This window comes from Lampetra planeri, chromosome 39, assembly GCF_965212315.1.
Source record: "Lampetra planeri chromosome 39, kcLamPlan1.2.h2, whole genome shotgun sequence".
NCBI classification, from domain to species: domain Eukaryota; kingdom Metazoa; phylum Chordata; class Hyperoartia; order Petromyzontiformes; family Petromyzontidae; genus Lampetra; species Lampetra planeri.
In genome coordinates, this window is record NC_136145.1 from 5,930,422 (window position 1) to 5,958,388 (window position 27,967).

A 27,967-nucleotide genomic window follows, 5' to 3' on the forward strand; every position below is an offset into this window, starting at 1 on the left:
TCGCAAGTCATCAAATTCATGACTCGAGTCTGACTCGAGTCCAAGTCACATGACTCGAGTCCACATCTCATAGGTGGGACAAAGTCATTGTTATGCAAGTCCAAGTCGAGTCGCAAGTCATCAAATTCATGACTCGAGTCTGACTCGAGTCCAAGTCACATGACTCGAGTCCACACCTCTGGTAGATACTACTACAGAGTCAATAGATACCACTTCCTCTGTTGTATGTAAGGTGTTGTTAGTATATATACCTACGAGGGGTAAAGATATTTTTTGAGGGGGGGGTAGACCACAATTTTCGGAAACATTTTGACATCAACTATTTACCCTACACTTTCTACAACTTTTTGGACTTGTGAAAGCCTCTTATATATTTGTTGGTGGAGAAATGTACAAACAGCCCACCGGGTTTTGACAATACCTTAGTATCTGTGTATACTATGAGATCTCTTTTACCAGTGGCAAAATATAATAGTAGGTTTTTACCCTTTTAACTGGTACAAAACTGACACCTTTATTCAAGGCATCATGTTTGCAATGACCACAACACAAGTAGTCAAAAAAGCAAACAAAAAGAAGCAACTCTGATAAGGATGATAATATGCACTGTCCTTGAAGTTGATTGGCCCACACCCGAGACGGCTTTCTTTAGAGCCTAGTCCCCATTGGTGTATGGCCAGATGACACCAGAAGGCGTACAACTCAAACACAGTGCAATATCAGAGTATTGAGAGCTCGGGGTAAGCATTTACACTATGATATCTCTTTTACCAGTGGCAAAATATAATAGTAGGTTTTTACCCTTTTAACTGGTACAAAACTGACACCTTTATTCAAGGCATCATGTTTGCAATGACCACAACACAAGTAGTCAAAAAAGCAAACAAAAAGAAGCAACTCTGATAAGGATGATAGTTGTACGCCTTCTGGTGTCATCTGGCCCTACACCAATGGGGACTAGGCTCTAAAGAAAGCCGTCTCGGGTGTGGGCCAATCAACTTCAAGGACAGTGCATATTATCATCCTTATCAGAGTTGCTTCTTTTTGTTTGCTTTTTTGACTACTTGTGTTGTGGTCATTGCAAACATGATGCCTTGAATAAAGGTGTCAGTTTTGTACCAGTTAAAAGGGTAAAAACCTACTATTATATTTTGCCACTGGTAAAAGAGATCTCATAGTGTAAATGCTTACCCCGAGCTCTCAATACTCTGATATTGCACTGTGTTTGAGTTGTACGCCTTCTGGTGTCATCTGGCCCTACACCAATGGGGACTAGGCTCTAAAGAAAGCCGTCTCGGGTGTGGGCCAATCAACTTCAAGGACAGTGCATATTATCATCCTTATCAGAGTTGCTTCTTTTTGTTTGCTTTTTTGACTACTTGTGTTGTGGTCATTGCAAACATGATGCCTTGAATAAAGGTGTCAGTTTTGTACCAGTTAAAAGGGTAAAAACCTACTATTATCTGTGTATATATATGTAAGGTTTTTAAGAAATATATTTTTCACCCGGGCAAAGCCGGGTACTTCCGCTAGTGAATAATATTGGTCTCGAAAGCCTACGTGCTAAATTGGAATGTTTGTTCGCGCCTTTTCAAAAGCGCTTTTACCAATATTGCCTGTGCCCTGCTCGTTAGTTTAAGCTCGCCTTGGTAAACACGGGGCGGCAAACACATCCCTTAAAGAGCGGCCTTGAAACATCCAGCCACATCTCGCTCGAGAACAATAAAACATTCCTCTGGATTTCCCGAGGAAATATTTTCCATCTCTTATCTTATCTCAGTATCTCAGCTACCCCCCACCTCACCTCCACAATCTTCCCTTCCCCTTTGTAAACATTTTTATTTTACCCAGAATTCTGACTCGGTAATAAATTGTCTCGTTCCACCGAGAGAGAGAGAGGCTGCTCGTTTTGTTAAGTCGCTGCGCAGTTGGTTCCAAATATTCTCAATACCCGTTTGAGTTCAAATCCTGCGCACGGGCGTGTGCGTGTGTGTGTGTGGTGGTGTCGTGCCGTCCAGAGTCTTCAGAACGATGTTCACCATGGGAAAATGTATCCTGGTCTCATGTCTCATTTGGATGGTGGTATTGAAGGTAACGTATGGTGCTTTAAAAATAGATGCTGTATTTGAGTTATGTAATGGCCGCAAATATGTATTTTATCTATAAAATATACAATTTGGAGTGTTGGACCTACTGTGTGTAAACTATAGACAGTATAAACTATTTTTTTTATTTTACCAGGTAAGGCCCACAGCTATATGGCTCTTACCTGGTCACAAAAGATAGCTAAACGAAGTGGCTTATGTAGAAATGTATAGCAGACAAATACTTTAAAATAATGTTGATTCTTAATGTGCAGGGAAAATCCGGAACAATGTATCGCTTTAATTTTAGTTACATACTGTACCGAAAATCATCATTGATAACTGCATCTCGCCTGGCCTACCCTAGGTCGACTCAGCCGCAAACGAGTTAGTGACGGCCTGGCCAATCGCAGCACTAGGGAGATAAATGTTGTTTGGGAATGCCGCTGGCCACACCGCAGCTAAGTTCATAGGAGCTTACTCACAACACCTGTCGTGTTATATGAAGCATGCACGCTGTGAATCTTCGTGGTTGTGTGTGTGTCTTTGTGTGTCTGGTGAGTGGTGGCACAGCGGTTAGCGCACTGCGCCATGAACCCGGCGAACCGAGTTCGATTCCCGCTCACGGCCAACATCGGTGACGAATATCTGAACCGGTCCTGGGCCTCCCCTTGGTCGACTCAGCCTTAAATTAGTACCTGATGCGGTGTTTGTTAAACATCGACACTGGGGGAGACATAGGTGGACACGCGCCTGGTGCTGGCCACCCATCCCCTCGTGTGCTGTCCGGCCTCCATAGGTGCTCGCTAACATCACTAGCCCCAAAAGTATGTTAAGGTTATACGGGGGGGTCTTTGTCTTTGTGCAGGTAAAGGCATTCGGGCGTGGTGCTGGCCACCCACCCCCTCGTGTGCCATGCCGGCCTCCATAGGTGTTTGCCAACAGCACTTCCTCCAAACGTCTGTAAAGCCTAAGCCGGGGGGACCTTTGTCTTTGCAGGTCGAGGCATCAGGGGCCCCGCGTGTGAATGCATCCCAAGCGCAGGACGGGATGTGCCAATGCACGGTTCTCGTGGCTGACTCCGTCTTCCCAGCCGATCGAGTCGAGTCTCTGCAAGAGACTTCACGGACTCTGGCTTTACGCGTGGAGGCGCAGGCTCAGAAGGTGCGTGCTTCAGTGGGGTACAATCACGCGTGGGGGTTGGACAGATCATTCTCATCTGCAGCGCCACGAACCCGCCTGGAACAAGCTTGCCGTACACTCGACTCCATCATTTCATTCGAAGTCACAGTAACAACAATGCGCTTGCATACAACAACTAACTCGCAGCCACAGCTTGCTTTGAATTCAGATTTTTTGTATTTACTATATAACATTCATATTACAGATTTGTTTTGGGTTAGATCGCGTAAATATTAATTTGTCGTTAAACCCACAACCACCCAACACAGCCAATTAGTAAGGTTTGTCACGTAAACAAAACGTGTCAATTCGTTACTACTTCAGGGAGTAAACCCACAACATTTACGATTTGAGTACTGTGACATTTTCTTGATGATTACAACCGGCTTCATCAGGCGATTTGCCGGAATTGTGAAGAAGTCTTCCTGTTTCTGGTATTAAATGGAGTAAGATGATGTAATCAATGTGTGCCCATCAGGTGAGAAGGTCAAAAACCTTCATTAAGAATAATATTGGTCTCAAAATCCTACGCGTTAAACTTTATTACATTGTTCATATATATTTAAAGAATTTAATGATGTGATGGCACTTTGGGTGTCAGATTTGTGCCAGGAAGGCACCACGTGTTAAGCAAAAAGTTGACTTGGCTTGACTTCTCTTTTCGTACGACGGGAGAAGCTTACAATTGGACACGTCCAGTGCGGTGATCCACTCAGTAGTGGTTTCCTGAGATGCTGAGTGGAGAAATGGAAAAAGTGGCAACAGATCTCGGTGTATGTATATATGTTGAACTTCTTTCACACCGTACGTAGCCAACCGCGCTAATCAGAGGTGCGGGGGAAGGACAACAAACTAAACACAAAAAGCAGTTCTAAAGAAATTAGTTTTAATCGAGATGATGATGATGATTGAAAAGTGCGTAGCTCCCAGTGGCTATCGGAAGCAATAGCGTTCCAGACGGCCGCAAAAGCGCATCTCAAAGCACGCGATGTGGTGACCACCGCCTTTGTTCGATGGCCAGCCAAAAGCCGCTGCTGGGAGGATAACCACCGAAGTTCGCGTGATGATTGATGGTTTACGCTCCTTGATGAGATCAGCAAGGTATTGTGTGCTGCTGGGAGCTTCAGCAAACCGAGAGCATGAAACGTCGGACATCGTGCCGAACAAGACTCGGCACAACCCGAAAACACACTGGGGACCAACGCAGCACCCGGAGGAAAATCCACGCCTGCAAAGGGGAAACGCGATGCTATATCAACGATGAGATCCATTTTTATGCCTCGTGATGGCTGTCTTCCTGTGTCTATTTGGTGATTGAACAACTTAGCGCCTGTGTACGACTTCCACGACGACTGTTGTAAGAGTGCTTCTTTATTCATTGTTGTACTGCACAGCTCCGATCCTTCCCTCTCCGGGTAAGTTCCCTTCTACAATGCCATGGACGAGACGTCTCTCTCTCTCTGGTCCACCCGCGAGGCTCGCTCCGCTCTCCCGGTCTCGCCGTTGGCTGGCGGCGTGCTGGAGAGAAGGGCGAGCTTCACTGGGGAACGCCGCCACGTGGCCGGTGGCGAAGAGAGGAGATGACGAGCAGCGATGAAGTCCAGACCCCAGGCTCCCCACACCAACCACGAGTCCTCCCCTGCCCTTGCTTATGTTCTCCCCGGCGGAGCTAGGCTCCGCCTCTAGCCACGCCCCCTCGAGGAACCTTCCCGATGGTTCCTGAAGCATTCTTCTTGACTCTGCCCGTCACCTTGGGTCCAGATGTTATACCCTCTTAGGATTGGATGCCGATGACATAATAGTGCCCTCTGGCACCCACTGGATGGCTCTCTCTCACTACACCTGTATTCTTGCCGGGGAAGGGTAAAGCCTACAAAAATAATGTAGTCAACACTATGCCATATCAGACAGACAGACAGAACGAGTTCATTATGAATTGAAACAAGCTATTATTCTCGACAATATTCTTAATTATTATAGGCGGAGTTCCGTATTGTTTTTGCTCTACCACGGTCTCGTGGCGAGGCAGGGGTACGCCACCTTCTCGATGCCCACGGTGGGAGGGAGCTTCACAACAGAATTAGAATCTCGATTTAGACGACATGAGGAGGAATCCGATGAGCTATGAAGCTCTTCACAGATTTCCAGTAGGGGCACGGAGTCAGAACGTAACAGCGACAAGCAATAACAAAAACACGATAGGAGTGCAAAAGTATAGGAAAGGTAAACAAATCTCTTTTTAAAAAACCAACAAATACTACTAAACTACTCTTTGGTTCTTTCGGTAAGGCCACGTACAAAAAAAACAAGTTAAATAATAGAATACGAGGTTTCGATTGCAACACAAGCAATCGTCATCAGGTAGAACTAAATTTGAGAGAGACAACACACCGACAGAGAGACACACAGACAGACACACAAGCAGAGAGAGACAACACAGAGACACACAGAGAGACACAAACTGTGGCAAAAGAATCCCACTCATTGCATCCCGCCTCCCGATGATGAGCACGTGTTGGCTACGTACGGTGCGAAAGAAGTCCGACGTACAGGGACTCTACTTACGAACGAGTTAGGTTCCAGGGGTTTGTTCGTAAGTCGATTTGTTCGTAAGTCCAACTTTACTCCCGTCGTTTCTGAACATGTTGTACAGCGTGTACACTAAACACGAGGAATGGATTGAAAAGTTGTATAATCTCCTGTAGATGTAGATGCCACTTGTTATTCATGTTCTACAGATGTAGATTCCACAACCGCCATCTATTGCGCGGCGGTTGAACTTACGACTCTCGGTCCGAACAGGCAAATGGAGATACAGACAGGTTTGTTCGTATCTCTGAAAGTTCGTAAGTCGAATGCTCGTAAGTAGATGAGTCCCCGTACGTGCATTTCTCTGAAATTAAGCAGCAGTTGAGCCTGGATAGAGCTTGGAAAGGTTTGCTATTGGCTGCTGCGGGGCTGCATGGTGGGCAGCAGTGGGATGTGCCAATGTGTTGGTGTCACCCGACTTGCATGTCACTCGTACGACGATGACGACGACGACGATGACGTTCCATGTAAACAGCTGCAGCACATGGAGGCGACCGTGTCGCTGTACGCGGTGAGACTCGCCAACTTGACCCGGAGGCTCGAGAGCTCCTTCCTCGGCGACGTTTCCATCACGGAGCTCGACTTTGAGCTGCTGCGGGCCGAGGTGAAGGAGATGGAGTTGCTCATCCTGGAGCTCAAGTCGACGATGGCCGTCAGCAATCCCGTCCTGGAGATCCTCCTGGAAGAGGTAACGAGACCCAACGCAGCAGCCGCAGCCGCAGCAGCAGCAGCAGCAGCGGCAAACGACGACAACTTGAATGTTGTATACAGTAGAAATGAAAATCGTGTCTCAAGGTGCCTTACACACAAAAAAAACAAATCTTAAGCTTTATACAGATTTATATAGCAGCGCCTTCATAGAAAGCACGTTATAACAATGCATACATTGTGCATGAGATGGTAGTAGGGCAGGTGGGAGAGGTTAAGGAGGGGTTAGGGTTGGAATAGTGTTAGGGGTAGAGGTAGGGTTAGTGATAGGGATAGTGATATGGGTATCAATAGGGGTAGGGGTAGTAATAGGGGTAGTGATAGGGGTTGGGGTAGTGATAGGGATTAGGGTAGTGATTGGGGTTGGGATAGGGGTAGTGATAGGGGTTGGGGTAGGGGTAGTGATTGGGGTAGGGGTAGTGATTGGGATTGGGGTTGGGGTTGGGGTAGTGGTTGGGGTTGGGGTAGGGGTAGTGATTGGGGTTGGGATAGGGGTTGGGGTAGGGGTAGTGATTGGAGTTGGGGTAGGGGTAGTGATTGGGGTTGGGGTAGTGATTGGGGTTGGGGTAGGGGTAGTGATTGGGGTTGGGGTAGTGATTGGGGTAGGGGTAGTGATAGGGGTTGGGGTAGTGATAGAGATGTATCCCCCTGCCTTAGAGGCCAAGGCAGGGAGATATGCGAGAGGCGAGGGAGAGGGAAATACCGCGGTATGGCCGAGGAAGAACGATGTGGCCCACCAGGGCTTCGCTTGGGCAGCCAGGGCATGGCCAAAGAGTCCCAGGGCATCTGCGGTGGCCTGGCACCGTCCACCAACAAGTATTCCTGCCAGCCCTGCTGGCAGACACATTTGGCAGTCGTTGTGTAGCAATGTAGTTATGCTATTTGAACTCCAATACTTTATTGATATTTATTGAAAGTGACTCGCTTACCCTTTATCTATTTTGCACTCCTATCGTTGTTTTGTTGAGGGTGAGGGGGGTGTTTGTTTTGTGTAACTTTCGCTGACACGCCTCTTACTGGGCACCTATGGGAAAAAGAGATTTATAGCTCATCGAATTCTTCTTGTGTAGTCAAAATCAAGATTCTGATTCTGTTGTGAAGCCCCCCCCCCCCCCCCGTGTGTCGAGGAGGGCGTGTACCCATGGCTCGCCACGAGAAAGGCGGTAGACCAAAGACAACGTGGACTCCACCTATAATTAACAATAATCTAAAATAATCGTTTTATTTTTATTAACAATTAACGTGTTGCGCCTAAAACAAAGATTCTCATCCTGAATCCCAAGCAGGACCATCATTGTCGTCGTGCGCGGCGTGACCCGAGTGAGATTTGACTGGGTTCGAGGGAGACACGGCCAAAACAAATGTTGATCGGCTCTCCCTCTTACAGCCACAGACCTGGGGATGCGTGACAGGAGGTCACAGGGCGACTGAGTCAGCACGGATCGCTCAAATGCAGGGTTCGAATCTCCGGGGGTTCAGCCGTCTGTGTGTTATGCAGTGGCGGATTAAGATAGTACGGGGCCTGCAGCATACGTTATAAAGGGGCCCTAAGTAATCATAAAAAACATACATATTAAAACACAAATGTTTTACTTGCATAGTAAATTCATTGTATTTTTTCATTTGCTATACAGCCAGATAATAGACACATCGCTAATATTAAACACCCAGTCGTTCATAAAAGTTTAAGGTGGTATAGTACTATAGTAATAGAGCAAGTGCAGTGAACCGGAATTAATAGCTTGAAAGCATTTAGCGCGGGGCCCTTGAAAGTGCGGGGCCCGTAGCTACTGCATATGTAGCTAGTTTTGCGACTAGGATAATCCGGCACTGATGGGATGGTCGCTGGGTTCTCAGTGCCACTGGGTGTGGTGAGTTCACATGCCTGGTGACAAGGTGTCTATTTGTGTCTATTTGGTGACTGGACATCTTAACACCCACAATAGATCTCTTTTACCAGTGGCAAAATATAGTAGTAGGTTTTTACCCTTTTAAACTGGTACAAAACTGACACCTTTATTCAAGGCATCATGTTTTGTACCAGTTTAAAAGGGTAAAAACCTACTACTATATTTTGCCACTGGTAAAAGAGATCTCATAGTGTAAATGCTTACCCCGAGCTCTCAAGACTCTGATATTGCACTGTGTTTGAGTTGTACACCTTCTGGTGTCATCTGGTCCAACACCAATGGGAACTAGGCTCTAAAGAAAGCCGTCTCGGGTGTGGACCAATCAACTTCAAGGACAGTGCATATTATTATCATTTTCAGAGTTGCTTCTTTTTGTTTTCTTTTTTGACTACTTGTGTTGTGGTTATTGCAAACATGATACCTTGAATAAAAGTGTCAGTTTTGTACCAGTTTAAAAGGGTAAAAACCTACTACTACCCACAATAGAGGTTGTTTTGGGGTTAGATCGCGTAAATATAGAAATGTGTCGTTACAACCCACCACCACCCAACACGGTCAATTTAGTAAGATTCGGCACGTAAACCGAACGTGCCAAATCGTCACTAGTACAGCACACCGGTGTGTTGGAGAGCCAAGCCACAACATTTACAAACTGAGCACGACGTTTCGCCAGTAGTAACAACTCGCTTCATCAGGCGACAGTCAGATTTGTGGAGAAGTCCTCCTGTTTTAATATTAACACCTGTATTCCGGCCGGGAAGGGTAAATCCTAATGTTTTACCAACACTATGCCATACAGACCGACAGAACGGGTTAATAATTGATTGAAGAAAGCGATGAATGTACAATATTATTAATTATAGGCGGAGTTCCATATTGTTTTTGCTCTATCGCCTTCTCGTGGCGAGGCAGGGCGACACCCACGGGCGGAGGAAACTTCACAACAGAATCAGAATCTCAATTTAGACAATAGGAACAGGAATCCGATGAGCTATGAAGCTCTTTCTTCACAGATGTCCAGTACGGGCACGGGGTCAGAAGGTTCCAGCAACAAGCAATACGAAAAACACGATAGGAGTGCAAAAGTATAGGAAAGGTAGCAAAAATATCTTTAAAAACATACAAATACACCTAAACTAACAACACAGTCACCGAATGGCCTCACGACCCAGCGCGACAAATCATGTTCTTCACTCAAACGTGACTTAAGTTTGGGAACTAAACACATATTTTTGTTCGGCTGCCATCCACGTTGTAAACGTAACTCCGCGGTGGCGTCGCGTGTGCTGGGATGGTTCTGTCCTCACACCCCTCCCCCCGCCGTGTGTGACGTTAAAATGTTCACTTCGGACCCGTGGTTCTTAACCTTTACTGCGAACTTGCAACCCCCGTTTGTCCTCAATCGTAAGAAAATGTATGTTAATAAATACCGAGGTTCCACGAAACGAAGTAGTTGTACTTACGTGCCCGTGCTAAATTTGTGTTTTTGATTATTTACCTTCTAAATAAAATCTGGCCATCTCTCGCACCCCCAGACAGGGCATCTCGCACCCCCAGGGAGTGCCTGAGCCCCAAGAAGAACCACTGCCCTAGGCTAAACTTAAAGCCGTCATTGCAATATGGAACGCGATGCAAGCATACCTGTAAACCCATACGGCTTACCCCGTATTATTGTACAGGGAAATTGAGTGTTCAGGTCTATACGGGCAAAAAATAATAATGTGTCTATTTGTTTGTGTGTCTCCATTGTGATGGGACTTTGTAGGATGAACGTTGAGATTTATAAGGGGCACCGGGTGACCAGTAAGGTCTGAGTTGGTCTGTAATCAGGTAGGGCACTGATAAGGGGTTCACAGGTATGGTATTTACACACACACACGTGTGAGTGAGAGTGAGTGTGCCTCAACCCTGAATCGAGTACCTGGTGCGGTGTATAAACATCGCCACTCGGGAGACAAAGGCGACCGGGCGTGGTGCTGTCCACCCACCCCCTCGTGTGCCGTGGCGGGCTTCATCGGGGCGCTAGCTAACAGCAGCACTTTCCCCAAAAAAGCATGTGAAGGCTATACGGTGGATGGGTGGGTGGGGAGATACTCTTAGTTCTTTCGGTAAAGTCACGTAGGTAAAAAATGAAATTAAAATTAATAAAAATAAAACAATATAATCACGACGTTTCGGAGGCAACACAAGTCTCCGTCATCAGGTGGGACCGTCACAGCCAGATTTGCTGCATCAAGATTTATTGTTTTATTTTTTATTAATTTTAATTTCATTTTTTACCTACGTGACTTACCAAAATAACTAAGAGTATGAATCCTTGCAGTCACGAAAGCTTCAAATCTAGGGTGGGGAAATATCTTAGCCTTTGTGTTGTGTTAAGATTTCCCCAGTCACGAGGGAGAGGAGGAGGAGGCAGAGTTTGTTTTTGTTTTAATCGAGCCAACCCTTCAAAATGCAGATTCCCCCCCTCCCCCTGCCCTGCGTGGCGATAACGAGAACGATTTCCTTGGCATCAGGTGGGCAATGCGAGCGCGACGGTGAACGCGCTCGAACGCTTCGACAAGAACAGCGTCCTGGAGGTCCGACGGCAGGTCGCGGGGCTGCGGAGACGTCTGCAAGAGTGCCAGTCTCAGAACCACAGCTCCACGCCTCGTCCGCTCCCACATTGTAAGACGCTGCGCACAGCGCGAGATGGGTGACGGACCGAGTTACTCGAACATTTGCCCTTCAAGGGGACAATGTATATATAAAGCGGTGGTATTCGCTCGTTTTTTAGAGGGGTCACTTACGCCGATAAGGGGCCGTCCATAAATGAGGTCACGCACCTAGGTGGGGGGTGGGGGGGGTCAGACATTTGTGACGATGTGTGACGAAGGGGGAGGGTGAGAAATGTGACGTCACATCAAAATGCACAACTTTAAATGAATATAGACAACACGTTCTACTTATTTAAATAGACTTTTTAATAAATGTTTTCTCCTACAACATCAGAGTGCAGCGCCACATTAAATACGCACTACAATGACAATAGTTTAAAGCGATTTGAAGCATGTTTTAAAAATAAATTGGGGGGGGGGCGGCAGAGCTTTGTGACGTCATATTTGAGGGGGGGTCTGACTTTTTGTGACGTCGTATAACGAAGGGGGGGGGGGGGTCAAAATTCGTCCAAAATCGCGTGACGTCATTTATGGACGGCCCCTAAGACATCGTCAATGCGAGGGTCGCCACGCGTGTGAAACCATTACTGGGTTTGACAGCAGCACGACGATGATGATGGGGGGGGGGGGGTTGACTTCACTCTGTGGATTGTCGGGGGCCGCACTAAAGGCCACCAGGGGCCCACGGGCCTTGTAATGAAGAATGCTCATGCAGAGTTATAACGCAGCTTCAATCAGGCCACAGTTATTTCTAGACCGCAGAGGTTTCCATGTGTTTTTTTAAAAATGAAATGTCAAAGTGACCCCCTGCTCAGACAAGTGGGGTGATATCGCCATCCGCTCTTAACAGCGCTGAGTCAGCAGTGGAAAAAATACACCCACATTTTTATGACACTGGCCATTCTCACTGTAAGATAACCCACTAGAGCACTGCCATACCACAAAACGTTGTTTTTTGCCCCACAGGGATGAGATGTTAACTCCCTCGCCTGGTATACAGGAGGTCCTGCATTCGATCCCGACCCTGATGCCTGTATATTTGGAGATCGCATCTGTTCACCGTGGACGTGTGGATTTTTCTCTGGGCCCTCCGGGTTTTCCCTCCACATTTAGAATCAACATCCGTTTACAGTGTTCGGCTCCTATACATTTCCACCTGATAAGCCAATTCGTTGAGCTCTCATTTTTGATAGCCAGGTCGCTTAAGAAAAAGAGTTATATAGCTCAATGGGCCTTACCTGGTACCATTCCCTTGGCCCCTCCCACCCACACCCCATCGCGAGCCCCAGGCAGTGAAGGTACGAGTACCCACCTACTGCCCAGGTAGCCCCACCCACTAATCGAGTAATCCCACCCACGACTTCGGTTGCCCCGCCTACGGCTTAGGTAGCCCCGCCCACTACGCAGGTAGCCCCGCCCACTACTCAGGTAGCCCCGCCCACTACTCAGGTAGCCCCGCCCACTACTCAGGTAGCCCCACCTACGACTCAGGTAGCCCTACCCTTTGCCCCCATCATGAGTCGAGCACGAAGCCAGATATTTTAAACTGGAACACAAAAAAATCTAGATTTTTGCAAATGCTTCGGAAAACTGGAAGGGACTTCTTATCCCGGGACCATCCTGGCCAAAGCAGGAAGTTTGGTAACTAGAACCTATGGCAGTGGTTCTTCTTCTTAACCTGGGGTGCACCTCTGCACCTCCTGGGGGTGCGAGATGCTCTTTCTGGGGGTGCGAGACATGGCCAGATTTTTTTAGAAGGTAAATCATCGAAAACACAAATTAAGTACGGGCACGTAAGTACAACTACTTTGGTTCATCAAACCTAGGTATTTGTTAACATTATACATGTTTTTACGACTTAGAACCAAAGGGGTTGCAAGGCTGCAGAAAAGGCGAAGAAACACTGGACTATTGTTTCAGCGTAAATAATGCCCCTCCAGAGATCACTGGCTAGATCATTCCCCAAGGACCTCAGCCAGACATCCAGACAGGAAGGAACACCTTCAGCACGCCTTCAGTTGGGAGGTGGTGTTAATCCTGGCAGCATCAAACATGAGACGCAAACAAATCCTTGCCTTTGATTCTTTCCACCTGCTTATTCTTATTCTAAGCCGAAAGCCCCATGACTTCTGCATGGGGTCGGCTCAGATTTTCTTTCTCCACGCGGGAGAAAGAAAATGCCACAGTGCCACGGTGGCGAGATGTTATCTACCTCGCCAGGTATTCTGAAAATCGTGAGTTCAAACACGACCCTGATACCTGCTGTATATTTGGAGTTTGCAGTGTCTCTTTCCCCATGGTCACGTGGATTTTTGCCGGGTCAATCGGTTTTTCCTTCCACATTTAGAATCAACGTGCGTTTAGAATATTTGGCTGCTATAAATTTCCACATGATAAGCCACTTGGTTGAGCTATCATGTGTGGCCGCGTCGCTTCTGAAAGAAAGCTACATAGCTCAGTGGGGCCTTACCTGGTAAAATAAAAGTAGTTTTTAACATGTTTGTTGGTTCTTTTGGTAAAGTCACGTAGAAGGGAAATAAAAAGATAAAAAAATAAAATCCTCACGACGTTTCGACTGCAACACAAGCAATCATCATCAGGTGTGGATTTCACACCTGATGATGATTTCACACCTGATGACGATTGCTTGTATTGCAGTCGAAACGTCGTGATAATTTTATTGTTTTATATATATATTTTTTACTTGACTTTACCGAAAGAACCAAGAATATGAATCCCTGCAGTCACGTAATCTTTAAATCAAAATTTAGTTTTTAACAGTTTTATATTTCTGCGTCTCATCTCTCGTCACATTCGCTGCCCTCGCATCCAATTTCTCCACATCCTCCCACGGCAGCCTCGATCTCCCTCTGCTCCTTCAGTCCTGCACCAGTCCCATCTCCATTATCCTACCTGAAGGCGTTGTTTCTTCTGGATACGTGCCCATCTATCTAAGTCTCGCCTCCCTTACCTTCTGGAGAATATCCGTAACCTGCCGCGAAGGCGCTGATCGTTTTTTTTTTCTTCACCACATCTCTTGCACGACACGGCAGCATTGGTTGTATCACCGCTTTATATTTGTGGGAAGTGTTAGCTTTAATGCGTTTTCACGCAACGCGTCTTCGGCTGCGACTCGCGATTCTTCTCTCATCGTAAAACGCTTTCGCGCAATGCGCGCCGTTATAACGTGGAATGCGCACTGTTATAACGCGGAATGCACGCTGTTATAATGCGGAACGCGCGCCGTTATAACACGGTTTCTAAGCAGTCGATGACGAACTGCTTTCTGGAGCTGCACGGCCGAGCGGCACAGTGATACGGCACGCAGAATGATACAGTAACACGTCGTACCCTCATCTCAGTTTTTCGTCCCACCATGGGATGACTGCTGGCCGATTTTAAAGTGCGAATGCGGTGATTCCTTGCTCGACGCGTTTTTTTTTTGCTGAACGTGGGAAATCTTCAGGATACGCACCCACCGTGTTAAAACCGAGGGATCACTCTAACTCGTTCGTAAGTTCCAATTCCGCCATACCAACAATTGGCCACTTCACCGGACAAACCTATTGCACGTTGTTCTGTCTCACGTTTACTTCCGCCCCCCGTCTCCCAGGGAGCTGCGAGCGTAGCGATCTTGTCGGCGTCGGCCAGCCACTGCTGCACCAGCTCAACTGGCGCGGTTTCCCCTACAAATACGGCGCCTGGGGCAAAGACGGTGACCCTCCTGCCGGCAAAGAGGAGTCATACTGGGTGGCACCGCTCAACACGGACGGTCGTCTCATGGAGGTCCTGCGAAGCCACAAAAACTACAACGACCTGCTGACATTTCGTGCCGCGGTCGACAAAAACCTTTTCACAACCGACTCCCGGGGAAACAAGATCTACACCAACACGCCACAGGGCGCGGGGATGGTTGTGTACCGCAACCACCTCTACTTCAATTGCTACAACACGCGGGACGTGTGCAAGGTGAACTTGGACACCAATGCCGTGTCGCGTAAGCCCCTTGCCGATGCCGTGTTCAACAACCGTTTCTCTTACTCCTCCAGCACCTGGCAAGACTTTGATTTCGCCGTCGACGAGAATGGGCTCTGGTTAATCTTTTCCACCGAGGCGAGCGGTGGGAACGCGGTGTTGGGCAGGGTCAACGAAACCGACCTCTCGGTGGGAGATATCGTCAAGACGAATTTGTACAAGCCAGGCGCGAGCAACGCGTTCATGGCATGCGGGAAGCTCTACGCTACTCGTACGGTCAGCACGAGCAAGGAAGAAGTGTTTTACGTGTTCGACACGAGCACGGGTCGCGAGACGGTGATGGAAAAGCCGATAGTGATGGACAAAATGGTGGAAGTCGTCCAAAGCTTGAGCTACAATCCAATCGACAACAAGCTGTACATGTACAACGATGGCTATCTCGTCACCTACGATTTAATTTTCAAGCAGTAATAGCCATGAGCCGGGATAAGAATGTTCAGATATAAGTGTGTGCTGAATGTTTTTTTTTGCCGATAAGTTCTCTCTTGCTCCTTTCGATGATGTTTTTGTTACTCTTACTTGCATTATTATGATGATTATTATGATTATCCTAGAAATCTGCCTAGACTACGAGATGCGGAGCGCCACTCATGAGCATGGCAGCTTTCCTCCGAGCCGGGTGGTGGGGTTGGGTGGGGGGTGCGGCACGCCATTGGCTACGTACGGTGCGAAAGAAGTTCGAGGTACGTGCGTGCGTACGGACAACATACACGAACGGCACGTGACGAGGATGGGATTGATGCGGGCCCGCATCGATCGCACGCCGTCCAACAGCTGTCACGACGGGACGGCGGCCGACGTTTCCCACCGGCCTTAACCCGGCGGGGGAACGGGCGCGTGAGGACGCGCGATTCGAGCATTCTTCAGCGGCTACTCAAGAATCTTCATGGCCATAAAGCACCGCAGCGTAGCAATTGATCATATTGAACGCATCAATAAATAAGCGTCTGAACGTCAAAACATTCTTTGCGTTGTGTGTTTTAAACGACGATTCAATGGTTTAAAGATCAATGAAGGGACAAATGAATGATGGAGTCTGCACGCTGCTGCTGTGCTTGCTTGTGTGCACAGGCGCGGTTCGTCCACTAGGGGCGTTGGGGCGCCGGGAATGAGAATTTATTTTTCTAAAAAATACTTTTCTCTCCATTGTTTTGTTATGTTTCAAATATATATAATGTTCATTTCAAGTTGATATTGCCCAATGAAGATAACATTGGAAGTTGTTCGTATTAGAAACCGCTGCAACGCCACGGTCTGATTTGAGCCTCGGGGAGGTCTCGGCGCGGCTGTGAAGGCGTCCTCCGAGTGAGACATTTTCCCTTAAATTTCGATTTAAAGCTTTCGTGACTGCAGTAATTTATATTATTGGTTCTTTCGGTAAAGTCACGTAGAAGGGACATAATAAAATAATGAAACATAATAAAAATTCTCACGACGTTTCGGCCACAATGCAAGCAGCCGTCCTCAGGTGAAGAACAGAGCTGTCGGAAAGCCAGCGTCCTAATGAACACTGCTAAGCTTGGCAGCGTATTTTGCTGCCAAGCTTAGCAGTGTTCATTAGGACGCTCTGTTATTCACCTGAGGACGGCTGCTTGCGTTGTGGCTGAAACGTCGTGAGAATTTTTATAATGTTTTTATTTTTTTATTTTTTTATTTTCCTTCAACGTGACTTTACCGAAAGAACCAAGAATGAGATTTCCCCTTCTTCAGTCATCGCGATCAGCTTCGAGCGTCGTCGCCGCTCCACTTTGAGACGCATTCAGGGCGGTGACAAAGGTGCCCGGTGGCTGTAATGACGATGTCACAACGCGAGGCTGCACTGTGCAATTGTAGCAGGTCACGACCTCCACGCTCGAGGAGGAAACAGCAATAGCGATGCCAGTCGGTGCAGCAAATGAAGAATTAACAAAGAACACTGTGGGAGTCACTCCGGAATATTCACTTCGAAAGGATGACTATGCCGGAGAAGTTAAAAGTCAAGCAACTGGGTCCTGATTAACCGACTTGAAGGTCATGGGGATCAGCATTTGAGTGATTTGTTGTTTTATTTCGTATTGTTTATAAATGCCTAACATTGGTAGATAAGGCAGTCGTATCACTTTCACGGGAAGGCCAATAACACGACGAGGTTTTCTTAATTAGAACACCGTCTTTTCAGAGGTCACACACAACGGCCCCACCACGTGGCAATGTCACCAGCCGCCACTGCTTGCGCGGCACGTAAAATAATGTACGTACAGATATATAACGCTTACATAAATACACACAGCACGCATGCCAATAATATACATTACTCGCACACAAACATTTTGCAATGGGTTGCGACAACACGGTGATGCCGCAGTAGATCTTAAATCCCTGCGACATTAGGCGCAGTATCATCTTCATGTGCCGTGCCAGGTGATCAGACCTTTGCCAATGACCTGTTGATAAAATCAAATTATTTATTCATACTGGAGGAATCCGATGAGCTATAAAGCTCTTTCTCACAGACGTCCAGTCGGGGCGGGTAAGGACGTTACAACAACAATCGGTACAAGAAACACGATCGGAGTGAAAGGTACAAGAAAGGTAAACAAATCACCAAAAATACATACAAAGCGGAATGAAGATCACTTCGAAGCTACTCCTTGAGGAGGGCCTTGGGGAGCTCTGCTGCTTTCTCCTTCGCGACAAGATCACCGTATGGCCACGTTGAGAATATTTGGCTTCTGCTGTACATTTGCACGTGATGATGGTAAGCCACTTCGCGTCGAAGCTACCATTTGTGATAGCCAGATTCCCAGATCGCTTCTCAAAAAGGGCTGTGTAGCTCAGTGGGGCCTTACCTGGTAAAATAAAAGGATAACACGCCACGCAAAAATAAGATTAAGCAAACAGAATATTCCATGAAAAGTAACATTCTATTCGTTTTGAACTCTCAGCGTTATTTTAATAACTGACCAAATATTGGATTCAAAGTAATGTTCAACTGAATTCGTTTTTAAAAGTTGCCACCTCGGTTACTGCCAATGTGGTGAGAGCGAAGGCAGACGTTTAATGAAAAGTAAATGTATTTGGCGAGCCGCGATAGTAAAGGAACATTGTGTAACGACACTATCTGCGTGGGAATATCCTCGCGAGAATGTTTGTCCATTTTACTTCGGTTTCAAAGCAGTAAATTATTAATTATGGCTGGGGAGAGATATGGAAGCGAGCGCAATGGCTGTAAATCAAATTTGAGGGTAGGCATTGTATGAGAACGAATGCAGTGGGGGGGGGGGGGGTTGGGGGGGTGATGTCAATCAAATTGCGCAAACAGCCACTAGCGTGACCAAAACCGCCAACAAACACGTAACTTGCTCAACTGAGATTGCTTAATGTTCCAAAATACATATTCGCAAGGTATCAGGACAAGGGGACGTTACCTAGCCCAGGCTATTCACCGACGTCTTTGGTTCTTTGGGTAAAGTCACGTAGGTAGAAAAAATATATATATCACGACGTTTCGATCGCAGCACAAGCTGGTTCAGCAGTTCCACTGCTGGATTATTAATTTTTCCGCCTGAGGACGACCGCTTGTGTTGCGATCGAAACTTCGTGATATATTATTTTTATTATTATTTAATTTTTCTACCTACGTGACTTTACTGAAAGAACCAAAGAGTATGGATGCCTGCAGTCACGAAAGCTTCAAATCAAGATTATTCACCGACGATCGGAAAAACAAAGATTGTAACGACCCTGAAGTCACTGTAACGCCCAATGGGAACCAACTGCAGGAAATGAGAGAATAACTTCGTGAGGACGACCGCAAGGCGGGGGGTCAAACCAACGGGGTCAAACCAACGGGGTCAAACCAACGTGGTCAAACCAACCAGGTCAAACCAACGGGGTCAAACCAACGGGGTCAAACCAAGCAGGTCAAACCAACGGGGTCAAACCAACGAGGTCAAACCAACCAGGTCAAACCAACGGGGTCAAACCAACGAGGTCAAACCAACCAGGTCAAACCAACGGGGTCAAACCAACGAGGTCAAACCAACCAGGTCAAACCAACGGGGTCAAACCAACGAGGTCAAACCAACGGGGTCAAACCAACGGGGTCAAACCAACCAGGTCAAACCAACGGGGTCAAACCAACGGGGTCAAACCAACGGGGTCAAACCAACGGGGTCAAACCAACGGGGTCAAACCAACATCAAATGAAAAGCCCAGTTCAGCAGGTTCGCTAAACAAGTGAAGTTATCTGTTGGGGGGACACGACTGAAATTAGGGGGGGCTCAATGTGAATAATGTGGGGGGGGGGGGGGGGTGGAGAGACCACATTGAGGGAACTGAGTGCTTTGGTGTTCCTTTACACGGTGACTCACGTTATAATGTTTGAGTTGTCTCTTACATTCATCATTATCGGATAAGCGTTACGCAAATAAAAGTCTCCAACGTCAATGGTTATGACAGCCTATCTCAATTTGCTCAGGTAAGAGGGTTGTGAGAACCACAATCAACACGTGTTGCCAGTGTTCACGTTGATATTTCGCAATCTTTGCATTGAATTACGTTTATCTGGAACGTATTCGATTTTAGTGATACATTCACCACACGTGTTGGCAATCATCACCCAGAATTTCGCCTATATATACGACACCGTGTTCCGTGATTCCATCAGGTAAGGAGTCGTTTGCGATTTTTTCGTCTGTGCATTTCATGGTTGCTCACTCGGGAGTTTGATTTGTCTAAACGTATTTTGTCTATTACTGCATATCGCTACGTAGTTTTTGAGGATGGAGAAGATTGCCCTACCATTATGCATTTTATGGGTGATGGCTTCAAAGGTAATGTATTGTGCCTAGGCTGTATTGCACTTATATACGTACATGAGTATCTATATAAAGACCTGAGTCTGTATGTCTCAAAAACCTCTATGGTACTTCCCGACAAGGTAAAAATCTGACATTTGGTGCACGTGTAGCTTTTAGGACACAAACAACAGGAAACGTCTGAAAATCCAAGATTTGTTTTATTTTAAGGCCCCCAAATCTCGATTTTAAGTGCACCGTAAACATGTTTGTGCGTGTCATTCAGAAACCGTTAACAATATAAGATTGCGGGTTTATGAATGGCGAGAACCATTCTTCTATCTTTTTTTATTTTTGAGATATTTCCGATTCAAGCGGTTTTGAACAAAAAAATATGCATTTTATGTTCAAATCTAAATAATTGGAAAACGGTAAAAAGATAAGGGCTTCCCGTCATAGCGTATTAAGTTAATACATTTGTGTTCTTTGTAATACAATGGCATCTTTTAATTGAGCGGTTTCTGATGGGTACGTCTTTAAATATAACAAGTTGAATCAAGTAAATTGTTGTGAGTTTTTTTCGGAAAACTACACATTTTTTGAGTAGTTGTTAGTGTCTGATCGTAGATAAAAATAAATACATGCATATCAAGTTCATTATGAAATTTATTTTGAAAACTTTTGCCTGGCGAAGACAGGCTTCATCAACTAGTGTATATAATTAAAAATGCATTTTTATCAATTCGCTGTTGGACGACTGCCTCCAACAATTCGCTCTTGGATGACTGCCTTCCCATGTCGATCATGGGAGTTTAACCATACTTCACCACGCTCGTCAGCGTGGGTTGGTGAAGGGAGAAGTTGGGAGTTGGTGGCAAGGACCAGTTCAGGTATCACTCTTCACTGATGTTACCCGCGGGTGAAAATCAAACTCGATGCAAATTGCAAACGTGTGTAATATGGATTCTGCAGGAAGCGTGTCACTGGCTAACACTGCACCCGCAATATTTAAATTGCCGGTTCGATCTCCCCGCTCGGTGATTAAAACAATCGTGCAAGTTTCTTAAATCCCGCCACCTTTGTCCGCCCAGCGGTAGAAATTGGTACACCACAGTTAATCGGCGTCTCGTGCGGTGGGGTAAAGCGTGGGTACTTCCTCTTCCAGGATGCCTCGCCGGCGAGGACGAGTAGGCAGCCAAAATACCTTCAAGAGGGTCGGTCCAGAGCTCCCTCGACTGGAGGAGCTTCCTTCATTCTAGATTTGAAGCTTTCGTGACTTCAAGTAAAATTAAAATAAAATTAAAATCACGACGTTTCGGAGGCAAGCTTCCGTCTTCAGGTGGAACCGTCACAGCACGATAGCTGTATCTTCAGGTGGAACCGTCACAGCACGATAGCTGTATCAAGTCACTTGTGTTGCCTACGAAACGTCGTGATTTTTATTTTATTTTTATTTTACTTTTATTAATTTTTTTTTTTTTACCTACGTGACCTTACAGAAAAAACCTAAGAATATGAGCTTCCTTCAACCGTGGCGTTCACAAACATGTAAACCGGTGCTGGGTCTCGCTTCAGGTCGGCTCGGCCTTAAATGAGTGTTTGTTGCGAACACTGGGATTGGAGAGCGAATGTCGCTGTCCGTGGTGCTGACCACCGCACCACCCTGTGTGCCTACCTCATCGGTACACACGGTCGTGCCGTGCCAATATTTGCGCTCCATAGCAAGGAGGACCTAGGTTCGATTCTCGGCTCGGGTGTGAATTTGTATGATTTGCCCTTGATCTGTGTGGAGTTTCCACTAGGTTCTCATACTTTTCCCGCTCCCACAAGTAACACACAAATATACGGTCGATTTTGGTTCAAATAATCGATAAAAAAAATATCTAATAAATAAATCACCCACGATTTAGCATCGACCCCTATTGGCAAATAAATGCTCATCCCATTGACACCCAACATTGGTGACAAATATCTGAACTGGCCCTGGGCCTCCCCAAGGTCGACCCAGGCTTAAATGAGTAACATGGGGCACTTAGCAAACATCAGCGTCGGGGAGATAAAGGCGGGGGGGGGGGCGTGGTGTTGGCCACGAACTCCCTCGTGCGCCGTGCCAGCCTTTCATTTGGTGCTCGCTAACAGCGCTTGGCCCCAAACAGCGTACAGTGTATCTCTTGTCTTTGCAGGGAATAGCAGCATTGCCACCGCCCGTGAGTGCACTCGAAGGCGAGAACGGCACGTGCCAATGCACGGTCATTTTGCCTGACACCACATTCCCAGCCGACAGAGTCGAGTCCCTGCAGCTGACATCGGAGAGGTTGACTGTGCGCGTGGAACAACAGATCCAGAAGGTGCGTGTGTGTATGTACAGGTACAGTTATAAAAATTAAACATAAGTGATTTCCTGCTCACATAAGCATCTCCCGTTTATGACCCATTGGTGGGAATTCCTCAGTCCTATGGCGGAGGGTTTCTGGGAGTATCCGCAAGACCACTTTTGGCTTGCCACAAAGTTTAACTTTAATGGCCTTTCTGGAGGGATGATGAAATGTTATCATTGTTATTGAGATATAATCACCTACTTCTTAAGTACGGCTTACGGTGATAACAATAATTCACCATTAAAATGAATAAGAATGTTATCTTCAATTAACATATTCTGATCGAGACTAGAATTGCCATGGGTATTTATAATTAATAATGCTGTTTGCGTTGTGGCCGAAACGTCGTGAGAATGATTTTATAATGTTTTATTTTATTATTTTATTATTTCCATTCTACGTGACTTTACCGAAAGAATCAAGAAGATGAATCCCTGCAGTCACGAAAGCTTTAAATCGAAATCTAAGCTTTAATATGATTGCTTGTCCCCGTTATCTCATATTTAAACATCTGGGTGTAAGGTTACACGGTTATTCACCTCCTTGATTCTGACCCCGAGGATGCTGATGCAGTTTCAAGCTCAATTTCATATCTAATTGGTGCTAAATACAGTCGTGAGAATTGTTCTTCAATTTACCCGTGTGAGCGGAACCAATAATCGCTTGTACACATGACAAAGTTATTTGGCTATATCGGGCGTTGGAAGGTTACACAAAAACATATTGGCCAGATCATCAAGTGGCCTAGCCCCAAAACGAAAGAAATGAATCAACCTTCAAGCCATTCGCTCTACTATTGAGAATTGGAGGGGATGAACAAAGGAAGCAATTACTATAATAGTGGGTGCCGACAATCCTGGTTGTGTTGCAAATGGTGGGAGTCGGCGGTGGTGGTGGTGGTAGTAGTGATACAGATTGATAAAGAGTATGATAACGTCCAATCAGAGCACAATGTAGATTAAATCGATGGTGACCTCTGCTCCGTGACACAGCTGCACTATCTCGAGGTGACCGTTTCAGCGTACGGAGCGAAAATCGTCAACTTGACTCAGAAGCTCGACCGTCTGCTGCTGGGCGACATCTCCATCACGGAGCTCGACTTTGAAATGCTGCGAGCGGAGATCAAGGAGATGGAGATACTCATCCTTGAGCTGAAGTCGACAATCGTCGTTTCCAACCCCATACTGGACGTTATTCTCATAGAGGTAAGAAAACAGTTGTCGCGATGTCGCCAACTTCTCTCGCCGTGTGCGCCGCTGTAGAAATTCCAAGCGGGGCCTCTCTTTAAAGCGTTTCATTAAAGGCGAAAAGGCTTCACCGAGCCAACTGACATTGACCCCTTGTCCTGAACACCTCTTATCGCAGGTTACCTTCAGTCAGAGTCTCTCCAAGTCTTATCTACCAGTCCTTGACTCTCGCCGCCCCCTCCCACCCTCCGCCCCCTCCCGTCGTCCTTACCGTACCGCACTTGGGCAAATGCACCTGGTCTTCCTCTCCCAAACCTCTGCCATTCAGTCGATGCTCTTTTCTATGTCCTTCGTATCCAGTCGGTTATGCGCTGCTGGGTAAAGGCCTCCCCTTGCCAGATGGCTCGGCGGGGCTATTTGATAAAACTTTACCACACTGCTCAATACGGATTGGTGAAGTTGTCAAGTGCGGTGGTAGATATTGCTGTATGTACGTTGGACTTCTTTCGCACCGTACGTAGCCAACCGTGCTATTCCGAGGTGCTGTACTGCCCCATGCTGACCACCAAGTATATCTGCAGCCTGTAACAACCTTTTGTGCAGGGCGGCCATCCATCGAAGCACTATTCATGTCAGCCTGGTCACTGGGCTAAGCCCATCAATTCTAGATTTGAAGCTTTCGTGACTGCAAGGATTCATACTCTTAGGTTTTTTCGGTAAAGTCACGTAGGTAAAAAAAAGAATATAAAAAAGCAAAATAATTATTTATTATTTGTATTATTTAGTTTATTTTTTTATTTATTTCCCTACGTGACTTTACCGAAAAAACCTAAGAGTATAAGCCCATCAACTCACAACACCGGAGAACACCGTTGAATTACAGGCAGCTGCCTGGATTCAAACCCAGGTTCTCAGCGGTTGCTCGCTCAGTGCTCGCACCTCTGTGCCATCAGATTACCTACCTCCCAACGTGTCATTTAAAGTATATTGTTTTCGAAGATATTTGCTGGACAGAAGAACAAAAGCCCGCTGCAGAACGCTGGGTGACAAAAATAAAACCGCACGCGAATATCCGCCAGGCCCAATGTACCCGACGAGTCCTGGTTGATGAGAGGGGGTAGAAAGTATTATCTCAATTACGTGGGGAAATCACACCCGTAGAACATTCGAGATATTTTTTTGTAACATAGGGGGAGGGCGGGAGGGGGGTGAAAAAGTACAGGGACTCATCTACTTACGAGCATTCGACTTATGAACTTTCAGAGATACGAACTTGGTTCGTATGTCCAGTTGCAGCCTGTTCGGATCGAGTTGTAAGTTCAACCGCCGCGCAATAGGTGGTGGTGGTGGCGGCGTCTACATCTGCAGAACGTGAAGAACCAGTGGTATCTACATCTACATGAGATTATATAACTTTTAAAGTCATTCCCCCTGTTTAGTGTACACGCCGTACATGTTTGGAATCGATGGGAATAAAGTTGGACTTACGACGAATAGACCTCTGGAACATAACTCGTTCCTAAGCAGAGGAGTCCCTGTCAAAGAGAAAAAAAATTAACCCGTAAAAACAAAATTTTTCACTCTAAATCCTTTATATGCGTGGCGGCTAGAGTCCTCTCGTCCTCTGGCTTGAGATGGCTGCCACCTATGGGTCAGATGATTGTCTGCCAGCATTAAGCAATTGGTAATTAAATATTTTAAAAAAATTCCCTAAACAGTGTAAAATTTTGAACAATTTTTTTTCACGAAAATTAATTGTCACGCACAACGAGTCTGTGTGGAAAATGTCAGCTCGATTGGATCACGGGAAGTGTGTTAAAAAACGACCGAAAGATTTGCACGGTCGTAAGCAAGCAAGCAACCACGCAAGCAAGCAATAAAGCGAACTTAATATAAAGGATTTAAAAAGAGGGGGGGGGAATTGTGTTTAGCATACGGGTGGGGGAGTTCCCGGCTTGTATGGTGGAGGAAGTGGGGGGGGGTCACGAGTAAGCCGGGGGTCGTGCCCCAACCAACGTGGCATTTTTTTAAGCGAAAGTGTCTCCCTTGGTGGCCCTAATCCAGTAGTGGAAATTTCACATTCGCCAGGGTGGTTTTTTGAACTGTCAGTATGTCCCCTCCTGAAAATGCCTCTTGCAACTCGGCGAGAGGCTGCTGTGTGCTGATAGCGATAACGAGGTGCGATTTCCATTGTACCAGGTGGCCAATATGACTGTGATGGTGAACGCGCTGGAAAGCCTCGACCAGAACAACGTCTTGGAGATCCGACGGCAGGTCGCAGAGTTGAAAAGGCGTCTGCAGGCGTGCCAGTCCCAGTATCACAACTCCACGGGTCCCGAGCCTTCATACGGTACGACTGGACGGGGGGTTCACACAGAAACCCGATGGCTAATCATTTCATCATCCACTTTTTTTCACAGTTATCGGTCCCCGATTTTCTCCGTGAACATCGTGCCGTGCGTCGCCAAATGTCTCCGGCCTCGCTTTCCAAAACCTTTGCCAGTCGGTAGACGCCCATTTCCTCCTTCCTTTGCACTCGGTTGGTTATATTCAGGGCAATGCTTTCCTGGCCTTCTTTCTGTCAGACATTGCGAAGCTTGCCAGTAACGGCGGGGTTTAAGGTTAATCATTTGCCACTCTCGAACCCGCATTGCCGACGGTGATCAAGTGCACAGGAAGTCTAAACAGTTCATCAGCAAGTTCCGGTAAAAAACAATCCTGTTTACCATGACAGAATTATGTTCCAGCGAAGCTAAAGTAAAATAAATGTACTGTGGTTCATGATTTTCCTCTTCTGCCCGCCTCCCAGGAAGCTGCGAGCATGGCGATCTCGTCGGCGTCGGCCAGCCGCTGCTGCACCAGCTCAACTGGCGCGGTTTCCCCTACAAATACGGCGCCTGGGGCAAAGACGGTGACCCTCCTGCCGGCAAAGAGGAGTCCTACTGGGTGGCACCGCTCAACACGGACGGTCGTCTCATGGAGGTCCTGCGAAGCCACAAAAACTACAACGACCTGCTGACATTTCGCGCCGCGGTCGACAAAAACCTTTTCACAACGGACTCCCGGGGAAACAAGATCTACACCAACACGCCACAGGGCGCGGGGATGGTTGTGTACCGCAACCACATCTACTTCAATTGCTACAACACGCGGGACGTGTGCAAGGTGAACTTGGACACCAATGCCGTGTCGCGTAAGCCCCTTGCCGAGGCCGTGTTCAACAACCGTTTCTCCTACTCCTCCAGCACCTGGCAAGACTTTGATTTCGCCGTCGACGAGAATGGGCTCTGGTTAATCTTTTCCACCGAGGCGAGCGGTGGGAACGCGGTGTTGGGCAGGGTCAACGAAACCGACCTCTCGGTGGGAGATATCGTCAAGACGAATTTGTACAAGCCAGGCGCGAGCAACGCGTTCATGGCATGCGGGAAGCTCTACGCTACTCGTACGGTCAGCACGAGCAAGGAGGAGGTGTTTTACGTGTTCGACACGAGCACGGGTCGCGAGACGGTGATGGAAAAGCCGATAGTGATGGACAAAATGGTGGAAGTCGTCCAAAGCTTGAGCTACAATCCAATCGACAACAAGCTGTACATGTACAACGATGGCTATCTCATCACCTACGATTTGATTTTTAAGCGGTAATAGCTGCAAACCAGAATACGTTAGTTCAAATTGGCGTGTGTTGAATTTCCAATCTTAACCTTTTCTTCCCCCCCCCCCTCCCCATTGAAATTTTATTCTTGTAACTTCCTTTTATTGTTACCATAGATCTTCTCGGGGGAAAATGTGCATTGCAATGGGCTCCGGCCTGGTTTGATCATCTCTCAATAAAATCGCACTGACCGACGGCACCAACGCGATCTCGGGTGGAGGAAACGTGGCACGGGGTGATATCGTCACGTGCACGTCACACTCAACCGCGTAGTGCCACGGGGTGATCTCGTCACGTCACACTGAAACGCGTAGTGCCACAGTTATTGTCGTCTTGCGATTGCAGCCGCACGAAGGCATTGCCCCTCTCCCCATTGTATTGTGCAACCACCATACGCGATTGCATATTGATCAGTCATAATCGTATTGATCTTGCGTAATACACCGCCACTCCAAGTCTTGGATCGGCAAGTCCAGTCCTCGGTCTTGAAGCCAGCTCAAGGACATTCACAGCCATCCTCCATTGACCTTTGGCCTCACGCATCGAGGGTGTATCAAGCTCGTCAGCAGGCAGTTCCTCGCGACGTTTCTAGATTTTCATAGATTGCTTTTTTGAGTGGCTAAAATCAATTGCCTATTTGAGTGAATAAAATAATTTTCCGCAAAATGTCTTGCATCAGTTGTTCTCCAATCCACGTTGTCCCTCGTTCTGTCTCTCATTGTTATTCCAAGTGTGCACCTCTCTCCACGCTTCTTTGTACACTTACCAGTTTTTGCTCCATCTATTTTGCAAAATGTCCCCATCTCT

General features: G+C 46.8%; 2 protein-coding genes across 2 annotated transcripts; both read left to right on the forward strand.

Annotated features, from left to right (window-relative positions):
• The first annotated feature begins 1,852 nt into the window (after positions 1–1,852).
• LOC144731533 (olfactomedin-4-like) lies at positions 1,853–16,125 on the forward strand. The gene is made up of 5 exons (XM_078612658.1): positions 1,853–2,091; positions 3,084–3,248; positions 6,331–6,543; positions 10,990–11,140; positions 14,744–16,125. Exons 1-5 carry the CDS (start codon positions 2,032–2,034, stop codon positions 15,574–15,576), a joined length of 1,422 nt encoding a protein of 473 aa, XP_078468784.1. The 5' UTR covers positions 1,853–2,031; the 3' UTR covers positions 15,577–16,125.
• Positions 16,126–19,814: 3,689 nt separating this feature from the next.
• LOC144731534 (olfactomedin-4-like) lies at positions 19,815–27,826 on the forward strand. Its single transcript, XM_078612659.1, has 5 exons — positions 19,815–19,979; positions 22,127–22,291; positions 23,314–23,526; positions 25,708–25,858; positions 26,318–27,826. Exons 1-5 carry the CDS (start codon positions 19,929–19,931, stop codon positions 27,148–27,150), a joined length of 1,413 nt encoding a protein of 470 aa, XP_078468785.1. The 5' UTR covers positions 19,815–19,928; the 3' UTR covers positions 27,151–27,826.
• The last annotated feature ends 141 nt before the right edge of the window (positions 27,827–27,967 follow it).

Bases quoted from the DNA above. Each gene is read 5' to 3' on its own strand.
- LOC144731534 (XM_078612659.1), top strand. From the start codon at position 19,929: ATGGAGAAGATTGCCCTACCATTATGCATTTTATGGGTGATGGCTTCA. The intron at 22,292-23,313 runs GTGCGTGTGTGT...TCCGTGACACAG, and splicing joins TGGAACAACAGATCCAGAAG to CTGCACTATCTCGAGGTGAC. The intron at 25,859-26,317 runs GTACGACTGGAC...CCCGCCTCCCAG, and splicing joins GGGTCCCGAGCCTTCATACG to GAAGCTGCGAGCATGGCGAT.
- LOC144731533 (XM_078612658.1), top strand. From the start codon at position 2,032: ATGTTCACCATGGGAAAATGTATCCTGGTCTCATGTCTCATTTGGATG. The intron at 2,092-3,083 runs GTAACGTATGGT...TTGTCTTTGCAG, and splicing joins TTTGGATGGTGGTATTGAAG to GTCGAGGCATCAGGGGCCCC. The intron at 3,249-6,330 runs GTGCGTGCTTCA...CCATGTAAACAG, and splicing joins TGGAGGCGCAGGCTCAGAAG to CTGCAGCACATGGAGGCGAC.